Source organism: Empidonax traillii, unplaced genomic scaffold (genome assembly GCF_003031625.1).
Source record: "Empidonax traillii isolate 1590-97213 ecotype Southwest subspecies unplaced genomic scaffold, ASM303162v1 scaffold1379:size164548, whole genome shotgun sequence".
Lineage (NCBI taxonomy): Eukaryota > Metazoa > Chordata > Aves > Passeriformes > Tyrannidae > Empidonax > Empidonax traillii.
The window spans coordinates 85341-96879 of record NW_020956572.1 but is presented as its reverse complement, the minus strand read 5'-3'; the positions used below and the strand labels follow the sequence as shown (position 1 = coordinate 96879).

At 56.9% G+C, this 11539-nt stretch overlaps 2 protein-coding genes across 4 annotated transcripts in view; one reads left to right on the top strand and one right to left on the bottom strand.

Annotated features, from left to right (window-relative positions):
- Positions 1 to 6220, bottom strand: part of PEBP4 (phosphatidylethanolamine binding protein 4) — a 73615-nt gene extending 67395 nt beyond the window's left edge. The window contains exon 1 of one of the 2 annotated variants that reach the window (XM_027906961.1): positions 6197 to 6220. The gene's annotated coding sequence lies outside the window, so the exon portion shown is untranslated. Of the gene's footprint in view, positions 1 to 4625; positions 4778 to 6196 lie in introns of those variants that run through there. The other variant, XM_027906960.1, reaches the window with a different exon arrangement.
- Positions 6221 to 7731: 1511 nt separating this feature from the next.
- RHOBTB2 (Rho related BTB domain containing 2) overlaps positions 7732 to 11539 on the top strand; it is a 16284-nt gene continuing 12476 nt past the window's right edge. The window contains exons 1-2 of one of the 2 annotated variants that reach the window (XM_027906949.1): positions 7732 to 7815; positions 11055 to 11132. In XM_027906949.1, coding sequence (XP_027762750.1) covers positions 11074 to 11132 — 59 coding nt within the window. In that variant the 5' untranslated portion in view covers positions 7732 to 7815; positions 11055 to 11073. Of the gene's footprint in view, positions 7816 to 10541; positions 10669 to 11054; positions 11133 to 11539 lie in introns of those variants that run through there. The other variant, XM_027906950.1, reaches the window with a different exon arrangement.

Below are 11539 nucleotides of genomic sequence, written 5' to 3'. Positions count from 1 at the left end.
AAACACCCCCCCAGAGAGAGAAGGGGCAGCTCTCGGTGCTCGAGATCCGCCAACGGGTTTCAACCCCCCAACGGCCCCCAACGGACCCAACAGCTCCGGGGTCCTCACCGGCCCAACCTCCCCCTCACACCCCACACAACCCCCCTCAAACACACTGGAAGCTTCCTAGCTGATTAGGGAGGACGTGACCCAAACATTCATTTGCCAGTCTCCTCCATTGCCTAATGGGTTGGGGATGAGGCACATGCAGAAATCCCCCAGCCAGTTGGGAATAGGGATTACACCACATACTGTATCATTACATAATGAGGCGCCGGCACGCAGAGAGAACACGAGCGAGGACCAGCAGCACTGTCATCCTGGGGAGAGAGAGAGAGAGAGAGAGAGGCACCAGGCTCCAACTAATTAGAAACATTAATGTCCTGGGAATGGTCTGGAGGGTTTAGGGGCTAATGGCTCTGGTTCCCACGCTGCAGCCCCGTAATTAGAGCCCCGATCCCTGCAAACAGGCTCACGTGAGTAATGCTGTTCCCAGGGGAGTCAGGGATGATGGTTCACATGAGTCAGGAGAGCCAGGGATGGGGCAGCCACAGCTTCTCTGGGCAACCTGTGCCAGGCCCTCACCATCCTCACAGGGAAGAATTTCTCCCCAGTATCCCATCTCTCCCTCCTCTCTGGCAGTAGGAAGCCATTCCCTGTGTCCTGTCCCTCCATCTCTTGTCCCAAATCCCTCTCCAGCTCTCCTGGAGCTCCTCTAGTCCCCTTGGCTCCTGCAGTCACTTGGCAGTGGTTACTTGGGGTAACCAGATGTTCCCCAAACAAGGAGCAAAAGAGAAGTGGGATGAACTCTGAACAGGGATATTTTATCCCAGGGCTAGAGGCAGAGAAAAGCCCTTCACACAGAGGTCATATCAGCCACTTCCACCTGGAGATCCCCTGAGGATTAGCACAAAACAGGTTTGCCAATAGACAAGGTGCAGAGGGATCCCCTAGGGATGCTTTTTGGAAGGAAAACTCCTGGGAGCAGCAAATTTTGCAGCATCTCACACAGGATGAACTCTGGCTTTTTCTCCCTAATAAAAACCTATTGCAGGGTAATTACGAAGATCTTCTTTCCCCTGCTCGGGGAGAAATTTCCACGGGAATCATCCACCTCCTGAGCTCAGCCTGTGCCTGGAGCTCCAGGAATGGGGGAGAAGCAAACACAAGAGGCCTGCATGGAGCAGCTTCCCCTTGGGAGAAGGATCCTTCCATGGGAAGACATGGATCCAGAGGCATCAAAGCAGGGCTGGAGCATGAGCCAGGCTCCTGTCCCAGCAATCCCAGGGTGTTCCCTCTCCTGACTAAGCAGTGCAGGACTGCAGGAATCCTGTCTTTCCAGCTGGGAAGCCTCTGGTGTTGTGGTGAGGACGAGGCTCAGGGCTGGGGAAAAGGTTTTCATCCAGGATTTGCCCCTGAAATGAAAGGGGGGTGAGACGAGGTAGGAGGAGATCCTGCCCTGCTCTTGAAATCCCTCAGACTTTTTTTTTTTTGGCAAAGCCATTACTGAAAACCCCACACCTCCTGCTCTGGTTCTCCCAGCTTCCAGGAGGCCCCCAATATTTGGGAATCAAAATAAAGCTTTCAGAGGTGCCAAGTGCAAGATTGATTTGGTTAATCCATGATGTGAAGGCCAAGGAAGCAAAGCACTGCCTCTATCACCTCATCTGGGAGGAGATTATTTAAATATATACATAAAAAAATATATATTGCATTGGTCCCAATATCAATTCATTTGGGAGGAGATTATTTAAATATATATAAAATATATATATATTATTGCATTTGTATCCACAGCAAACAGTTCTAAAAGCCACTGAAAAGCCTTTCACAGCTGGGCAAAACTAAGAATATGGGTCAGGAAATTATTTTCCCATTAATTTTAGGGATGAAAAGGCTCTTAATAAAAGGCAACCACCTCAAGGCAGGGAAGGGAGGGAGAAGTCTGGGCCTTGTTTTAACAGCAACAAAGCACCTGTGAAAGCCAAAGCACCCGTGTGGGAGCCAAATTACACACGGGCTGATCCGTGGGGCCACAACTGGGGCTTGCAGAGGAAAGGACACTCTCCCACAGCCCCATAAGATGCTGCCAAGGTGCCAAAAATATTTCCCAGGGTGCACAGAGAGCCTTAGGACAAAAGGGGAGCCAAAAACACAAGTACTGGAGGAACCCCAAGGCCATTGGATGAATCTGATGGGCTCTCAAAGCTCCAACATGTGCAGAGCCTCCAGCTCTTCTGCAGTTTGTTTACTTAATCCCGGGGGTTTTAATGCAAAGCAGGTGCTTCCAGATCAGAAACTCACTTTAAAGGGTCAGAAGAAAGCTGACAGGGGCCAAGAACACATTGTTTGCAAGCTGTGGAAACTTCCCACCCCATCCTGCAGCTTCCTGCCACTGCTGGAGATAAACCAGTGCAGAAGCGATTGTTTCATCTTCTCCCCCTGGCAAAGGCCGTTTTCTCGGAATCTAAGCTTGCTTCCATCCCATGCCATCAGGTGACCTCAGCTCTCCCCAGACAATAATTGCCTGCAGGGACAGGGAGGAGTCGCCGATCCTGAGCTGCCCCAGTCCCGTGACACAGGAAGCCTGGCACTTGGAAAGGGGGGGGTTATTTCCTCCCAGAGTTTTAACTCGCCACTGAATCCATTTAAAAACTCTATCCCTTTCTTGCCAGAGAGCCAAAGCTCTTGGAAGCAAGGGTTTATTCTCCTTTTCGTGAGTAAAAGCATTTCTGAGCGATAAATATGCTCCTTATACTCCCACTTGAGACCCCCAAGCATCAGTCCAGCTCAGCTCTTCCTTCAAAATCCAGCATTTCCCTCTGATTTGGGAGAAAAATCCCAGTTCCAGGTGGCACCCCCCCTGACTGTTTCCCCCTGGAAGTGCCACCACTGAGGGACCTGACCTGAAGAGCTCCTACAAACCAACTCCTGCAGGCTGAAAAAAACCAAATCACTGAAAAAAAAAGCAGTATTTACACTGTTGATACCAACCAGCAAGAGGGTAGGAAGCAAAGGACTTGGCAGAGCCTCGGTGGCCAGGGGAATTCCCTCAATCTTGGCCCTGCAGGAAGCCCATTTTTCAGCCCTGTATTCCATTGCAATCAGAAAAGGAAACAGAAAACCACATCCTCTCTCTCTCTCCATTCATAACCTGCTGCACCTCCACTCGTGCCCTGGCCTTGCTGGGCCTCTTATCTCCCCTCTCCACAGGTTACCCTCACATTTCCCTCCTTGCATGGCCAACAACTTCATTCCCTGCTCCAACTGAACGACCTCAAGGTCGCCTTCACCTTGTCCCAGCCAACCCTCAGGGCGAGAGCTTTGTGAGCTAAAAAACCCATTTATCCCAGGACAGCCCATAAATTTGCATCTGCACTGACTTGTGGGGCTGAGTCTCCTCCTTGGAGAATTTTAAGTGGATTTAAGGGATGGGGCAGGGTCTGTCTAATGCCACGCTGGGGTCAGGGGTTAAAGACCCCAGATCACAAAAGGTTCAAGAGCTGAGCCTGGATTTTTGTGTCTCTACAGCATTAACAAGATGTTGGGGTAAAATACAGAGTGAGGGGGTTGTATTTATCCCCCATCCCAAGCCAGGCCCCTGTGGGCCTGCAGGCTGGAACAGCAGAGCTCTGCATTGTGCAGAGCACCAGGTACAGATCCCTGGTGCAGCCTGGCAGATTAACACAGAAGGATTTTTGGCTTTTCTCTTTATACCTGCCAAAGCTCCAGCCCTGAACTCCCCCACCCCCCCCCCTCTCCTGCCCCATTTTCCTGGCAGGAAGCTGTGTCTGGTCAGGCTGGATTAAACATCACTGTCACCAGCAGCGGTGGGAAGGTCGTGAGTGGCTGAAGGGGAAGGGTCAGAGCCCCAAAAAGAAGGGGTTGGACCCGCAGCATCCTGCAGAGTCCTCTGAGCAGGAATCTTGTGGGATCAGGGAGGGGATGCTTTTTACCTTCAAGCTCCTCACAGCAGAAGGTGCCAGTGCAGCACCAACCAACCACCAGCGCAGAGCCAGGGCTGCTGTGCCCCCCAAAACCTTCCTTGGCACCAGCCCCCCTCCCTCTGCCTCAGCTGAGCATCACAGGAGCCCTCGGGAGAGGAGGAATATGCGATATTTTCCAGGCACCGAGCACACAGCAGGGTACAGTCCCCTGAGCCTGGCAGCAGCCCACAGAGCCGCCCCCACGCTGCATCACACGGGGAATCACCCCTTTCTCCTGCCGGCCCCATCCCAAAACCTCAGCTCCAGCAGGGACACATTCCATCCCCTGCAGCATCTGACAGCACCCCCAGCCCGGCACGGAGCACCAGACACGGCAGCACCTCCACCCGTGGCCATTCGTGGCTCAGGCACGGGAGGGGGGGGCGGCCACCCACCTCCCAAAACCGCCCCAGCCGTGAACTCCTCTCCCAGAGCAGCATCTGGCACCCGGGAGCGGTTGGCACGTTCGGGGAAGGTCACCGGGAGGACGCGGGGCCCGGGGGAGGTGACCTTGGTGGCAGCCGGCCGGTCCCACACTGCTGGACGCGCAACGTTGCACAACCAACACCTGGCAGAGCCCACCCCTGCCTCGGCAGGTACCTTGTGACTGCTCCTGCCGGAGCTGCGGCTCCTTCTGGAGGAAGGTCTTCTATTTTGGGAAGAATGTTTTCGCTTGGCCTATATTAAGCACATTGGTTTCGCAGTCACAAGGCAGGCGCAGAGCGGTGCGGGAGCCTCTCCTCCTCCAGCAGCTCCCTCAGCCCGGTAGATCCCGGCTCCCAGCGGTGCTGGCACACGCAGCCCCAGCCCGCTGCTCACCGGGACTCTGCCAAATCGCATCCCGCTCGCATTCCTTCCCTTTTCGCACCGGCGGAACCGCTCGGCACCTCTTTAGATTCCTGGCTCAAATTCCAGCCAGCCCCCGATCCTATCCCGCTCCTGGAGACGGGAAAAGCCGCTGAGCGTTGCTGCAACACCGACACGCGACAGCAGCGCGGAGGGAAAGCGTTGAGAAACCCTCAGGTGTGGCCTCCGCTGCGCTGGGGAGCTGTGTGGGCAGGGTACGACAGCGGGATTGGGTTAGGGAAGGGTCAGCCAGGCTTTTCCACCTTTTACCCCTCCACACACACACACACACACATACGCTCCTTCTCCAGGACACTCCAGCCCCGGTGAGGAGGTGGATCTCTGCCCCGTGCCTCGTGGACGCTCTAATTGTGATTACAGCCCTTCGGGGAATGACAGCGGGGAAAAAAAAAATAAAATAAACAACCGCCTCCTCCAGGTCTCGGGGCCCGGCTGGATGAGGCTCGTGGGAAAGCCCTGGGGCAGCGGGTTAATGAGAAGCTGCGGATGAGGAAGGAGCATCCTCTGCTCTGACTCAGGTGGGGCTCAGCCCGGCCCCACGAGCCTCCCCGGCGAGGGGTGATGGGCAAGGCAGGACCCCCTCGGCTTGGCCGCCCATCCTGCTGCTCCCCCCACCCCACCCCCTTGCCAGCTGGGCTTGGGGACCTGCGTGGAATTTAGGCCGGCTGGGCAGGGATGGCTATAAATAGCATCGTTTCAGATTCAGCCTGCTCATCCCTTCAGTCTCTGGGTTATTTTCTCCCTCTTTCCACGGCTCTCTGCAGGCTGGGATGAAGTGGAAGCACAGGTTGGACCCTCCCTTAAGTCACACAGGGAAAACAGGGAGCCAGAACAGTTAAATTGGTTCAAATCCCCGCTGTTGATGCACTTATACCAGATTAACCTTTGCATCAATAGACTCCCAAATCACACTAAACTGGCTTAACCCTTCCCTAAATGGGTTTAACTGGTTTGCAGCAGGGGTTTGTACAGGTTTAACGAGCTCAGCTGAGTCCCAGCTCCTTGCAGAGACCAGCCCCAGGCCCCCCCCCAAAGCTGCTCTGTGGGCTGGAAGGAGTGGGGGCAACTCCCCTGAGCTTTATCATTTCCAGAGGGTTCTCCCAGCCCCCAGTCGTTTTTCCCAGCCCCTTGGCACCCTGGCTCAGGAGGAGACCCCAAAACGCCCCTTTTTCTCCAGCTCCCCACACCAGCAGGGTTACAAAGGCCCTGCCCTGACACCCCAACAAACCAACCTGCTGCAAAGTGAGAGAAAACAGCCCTGGCACCCCCAACGCAGCCAGCAGAGCCCCCCCTTACCCACCTATCCCTCCTTACAGCAGCAGTATCCCCGGTCCCGGAGGAGCCAGCACTGGAGGGCAGCCCGTGCCCAGCCGGGTCTGGCACAGCCCCAGCCCAGGACCAGCTTCTTGGCAGGGCTGAGCCCTGAGCCCGGCTCAGAGGCTGAGTAAAAGCTGAGACCCCACCCTGGGCGACCCCCCCAGCCTGAAGAGAGCGATTTTGGGACATCAGGGCCATTTGCAGATGCTCCAAGCAGCACAGGGGGCAAAGCAGCTGCAAACGAGCCATCGCTCCGGGCAGGGAACGTTTTCCTTGCTCTGTGACCCAGCAAAAGGGGAGCTTTTAAGTACCTGCCGCAGAAATAGGCGTAAAAAACCCCCTCAGTTCCCTTCGTAACTCGAGCCAGAGCAAGTAGCTGTGCCCCCAGAGGGGACAGAACATACTGGAGGGGTGAGTAAGCCCCGGTGCTAGCCCCGCTCCGCGGCAGAGGCGCCCGGGGCGCAGCAGCATCTCAATTAGGAGGTGAGGTGAGGCAAGACCTGGCCCGAGCGCCCCGTGTGTGCCGAGCAGCACGTTCCCACTCTTATCAGCTCCATCGGTACCCGCAGCCAGCATTTCTGCGGCCGCGCTCCCGTCCCTCCGAGCAGAGCAGCCAAAACGGAGCCTTCCCAGCACGAGGGCCTCCTCCTGGGCCCTTCAAAGCCCACATGCAGCTCACCAGCACCCCGGCAGCTCCCTCCTTTCCCATTGAGTCACCAGTTGTTCCCACTGATTCAGCCACCTCTCCTTTCCGTGGCCCGTGGCCATCTCCGCGGTCCCCTGGTTCCCATTGACTCACTGCTCCAAAGCTCACCCTCCCTTTTCCACTCCCGTCCTGGTCATCTCTGGTCACCTGGACTCACCCTGCCCCGGGACCTGCCTGCCTTCCCACAGCACCACGCCGGCAGCATCCCTGGGGAGCCGTGAGGAGCATCCCAGTGCGGGACCCGCAGGCTGGGCAGCTCCAAATAAAAAAATACCACCTCAAAACCTGGTCAGAAGTACCGTCCCCAAGCCCCAAAGCTACAAGGGAGCACCTTTTTCCAAGAGCAAAGGATTCCTCCCTGTTCCTCACCCCTGTTGGCATCTTCTGCTGTGTTTTCTTCCAAGGGACCACGGGGAAAAAATACCAAACGCTTTGCAGAACTTAAGATGTAATCAGTGCCTCAAGCATATTCCTTCACGCTTCCCATCCATCCCTCCATCCTGGAACCATCCCACGGGTTGGTTTACTCCTGCTGCAATACAGGAAGCACTTAGGAACAAGTCTGGAAAGACTTGGGAAGCTCAGGGCGGCGGGATTTTGGGGAGCAAGGGAGATGCAGGCCCCGGCGCGTGCCGCGCCGCCGGCGCACCCAGAGCGGCTCCGGAGTGGAAAATTCCTGCCCCGCTGAGCTCGGATTGTGGTCCAACAGGTTTCAGTCCCAGCCCCTTTCCTTGTGTCAGTGCAAAAACTCATCCCTAGGGCATTTGTTTGGATCACGTGGGCGAGCGTATAAAAATGGGTCCTACCTGTCCGGGCCAGTTAGCACCTGGAAAGGGAAGGCGGCTGCTGGAGCGGAGGGAAGAGCCGCTGGACGGGACGGCGCAGGGCCGGTGCACACAGGTAACCGCGGGGTACATCTACCCCCCGGAGCATTTCTGCCTCCCCATTTCTCCCCAGGGATTCGCCAGGGCTGCTCCTGGGATGGCGAGGCTGGGGGGGTTTCTCCGCCGGGAAGTTATGTGGGTGGTGGGGGATAGAGGTTTACGGGATTTGGGGGTTGGGAAGTGAGTGGGAGAGGGGCTGGTTCATGCACAGGAGGTGATCTGAGTGTCCCCGAGGCTGTTTCCAGCCCCCAAGTGATGCAAACCCTCCAGCCCCTCGTTCCCTCACGGCCCCTTTGCTCCCCTTTGAGCTGTCGGGATTTGGGGTGTCCGACCCCAAGAGGCTCCTCTGGGTGTGCTGGTGGCCCTCAGGGCTTAACAAGTGGCCCGTGGGCAGCGAGGTGGGTGCTCAGGCGAAGCCATGGGTGACACTAAGCCCTGGGGGTACAGATCTTCCAGCGTGGGACGAATCCACCCTCCTTTCCCCCCACCCCGGGAGCAGCGCGGATGGAACCAGCGGCTCTCCCCGCTCCAATAAGGGGTGTTGATGTCTCCTGGCAGGTCGTCAGGACGTCCCTGCAGCCACCAAAGGCTGGTGCCACCGCCCTCCCCGAGCCTCCTGCCAAGGCAGGGAGGTGCTGCCGCTTCCTCCGGCCGGGAGCCGTTAGGGTAGGAAGTGGTTTTGGGGATTTGGGAGCTGTTTCACAAGCGAGGGCACGAGGTGAGGCCTCCCTCCCGCAGGCCAGGACTTGCAGCCGGGCTCTGTGATGATGGAAGAGGGTGATTTCCCCGCTCCTGGCCTGCTCCCAGCGCTGTCTGACACCCCATGTTCCCTCTTTTCAGGCCGTTCCTTCCCTCCCTCACCCCAAACAGGAGCTCTGGGATCCCCACGAGTTTTCTCCCCCCACCCAGCATCGCTTCTTCCCCTTCCTCTGCTCTCCATCCCTTCTTGGAGACAGTTGCTTAGAAACAGACTCCTCGTTCTTTGATGTTTTAATATAGTTGTGGTTTTTTTTTTAAACGGGGGAGAGCAGTGGGGGTGAAAGAAGATGGCAGGACCGGGATGTGCCACCACGCTGCTGGGGAGCAGAGTGGGGAGGAGGGCCCAGGAAACAGCTGACACAGAGGGAAAAGTCTAAAACAAACAAACCCAGCATTTTTTCCCCCGTTAGGAGACATGCAGCCCCCCCAGACCCCACACCACGCTCTGTGCCGGGTGCTGCCTGCAGCCAGACCCACGAGGGTCTCATTTTCCCCCTTCCCATTGACCATCAGCACCCAGGCACCCACCCCGCACCCACAGCAGCTCCCTGGCTGCAATGTGAGAATGAATTCCCTGGGGGGGAAGCTGCTTGGAGGGTTATTTTCCTTCCCTGCTGAAGAGCCCAGGCTGGTTGGCAACATTATCCGCCTATTTTTTGTGCTCTCCACGGCAAAGAGAACCAGGAGAAAAGGGAAACAGAGAAGCCACAGGATGCACCGTTATAAGAGGAACTTTCCCCAAATAGAAGCTTTTCACAGCTTTTTCACGAGGCGTCAGCAGCTCTTAATACTGTATGAAACTGTGAATTGCTGCATGAGGCAGCCGGGCTGGTGGGAGCCTGTCAGTGCTGCGGGCTGCAGATGCAGCCTCTCCCAGAGTGTGGGGCCGGCCCTGCACCCCAAAACCCGGCCGGGATGTCGGGAAGAGGCAGCTGGAGGAGCAGCCTCAGCTGTGATTCCATCTTAGCGGCGTTTTCTGCGCCCACCGGGGTGGTAAATCCAACATACCCCAGCTGGAGGGCGCAGAAATCCCGCACACGAGGACCAGGACCTTGGATTTTGCCCTGACCTGGTTTTCAAGCTGCGAAAGATCTTTCTGGAGAGCCCCAAATGTTCATTAGCTCAGCGCTGGGGCGAAGGGAGGCTGCGCTTGTGTAATAAGTCGCATTTTACAGGAGTACACGGCTCCTTCTGGGTTTAAATATTTATAAGCTGAGCGCTGACTCCCTGAAGTTGTGCAGTGGTGTCGATGGCGGGGTGAGTTGCCACCCGGGGCGGATCAGGTGGCTGATTCCAGGGCTGGGAGACGGGAGCTGCTGGGCCACAGTGAATTTCCAGAGCACCCCAATCTCCTGGCTCGGGGACAGACCCTTCTGCTCTGTCAGAACAGGGGACGAGAGGTGAAAAAATGTTCTTTTTCACTTGTTTTAGACCTCTCCTTCTGGTATCAGCTGTTTCCTGGGCTCTCCGCCCCGGCCTGCTCCCCACCAGTATGTTGGTACATCCCTGTGGGCCACCTCCAGTGGTGCAGGGTCCCTTTGTCCCCACTCTTGCCCCGTCAAGATTGGGGTCTGCCATTTTTGCAAAGTGCTGGTTGAAGATTTCTCCTTCTTCCTGGCTCCCAGTGGATATCAAGCCCACAAACCTCATTTTTTTCTGAGCTGGCACCTCCCTCCCTGGCTGCTGATGGGGCTGGGGAGCACAAAGATGCCTCTGGCAGCTGCCCTCAGCAAGGAGATCCCAGGAAGGAAAAAAAAAATGGAGATTTGGGGTTTTCAGAGCAGCAAAACGGAGGACTGACCCTTATTGCTCCTCCTGGTGAATCCATGGAAGGACCCAGAGCCGTGGTGGTTCCCTGGAACCCAATTCCCAGGAGGAGCCAGGCGTGTGCCTTGCCAGGAGCAGAGCCCGGGCTGGACTCTGCTCCAGCCTGACGTGGGCAGGCACTGCTGATGCAGTGACAGGGGAAGGAGGGACAGCCCTGCTGCCCTGCCCGGCTCCAGAGCTCCCGGGAGGGGAGCCTTGGGCAATCCAAACATGCTGGAGGGCTCGCTGCTCCGCTGGCCACCCCAGGGTGCCCGTGCCCACAGGGAAGGCCCTTAGCCCAGGGGTAAGGTGCTTGGAGCAGGGGTGGGAACTGGAGGACCCCTGGACCACCCTGGGGTCGAGGGGAGGTTGTGACTGTGAATCCTGCAGTGCAGGGGCTGGGGCTGTGTGTGCCTGTTGCACAGATCTGTTTATTCAGACTGCTCTGCACGGTGAAATGGGGTGGCACACGAGGAGGGCAGACCTGGCAGCGAGACATAGGGACGGTGGGAAGAGGAGGGACAGCTCTGTCCCCACACTGGGACACTTCTTGGCCAGGACTTGCCCTTCCCAAAGGCTGCCTGTCCCCAGGGTCATGGGGTGACACCGTGCAGAGGGACGGGGTGGCTTTAGGGTCTGAGTCCGTGTTTGGGGGTGTTTTTACAGATCCTTTCTGCCCTCTCCTTTCAGACTCTGCCAAGAGAAAGAGATGGAAAGCCAAGGGAAAGGCAGCCCCGCCGGGAAGATGACTGCCATGGCTCGCAGCCTGTAAGTACCCTCCTCCCCCGAGCTGTCACCTCCAGCCTCCCCATTCCAGCACTTTTCCTCCAGCCACTTTCTCCAAGGGACTTTGCTCTTTGCTCCCCTCTGACGCATTTCGCTGTGATGCCTCTTTCTCCCATGGATAAGGCAGAAAACTCTGCTCAGGGCAGAGCTCAGCTTGAGTTTGGAGTCAGGGAAGGGGGGCACTGGTGGGGGCAGAGCAGGGAAAGCCCCAGAGATTGCAGAGCATTTTCTGGCTGCTCCAAGGAGCAGACGGGTTTGGATTTGGATTCCTGCATCCTAACCCTCAGCAAGGCTGGGTAGGGGCCTGGCAGCACCTGGGAGGGGTGGAAACGCCCCATGGGCATTAAATTAGAGAGTCATAAAGTTTACTGGGGAGGGCATGGCTGGAG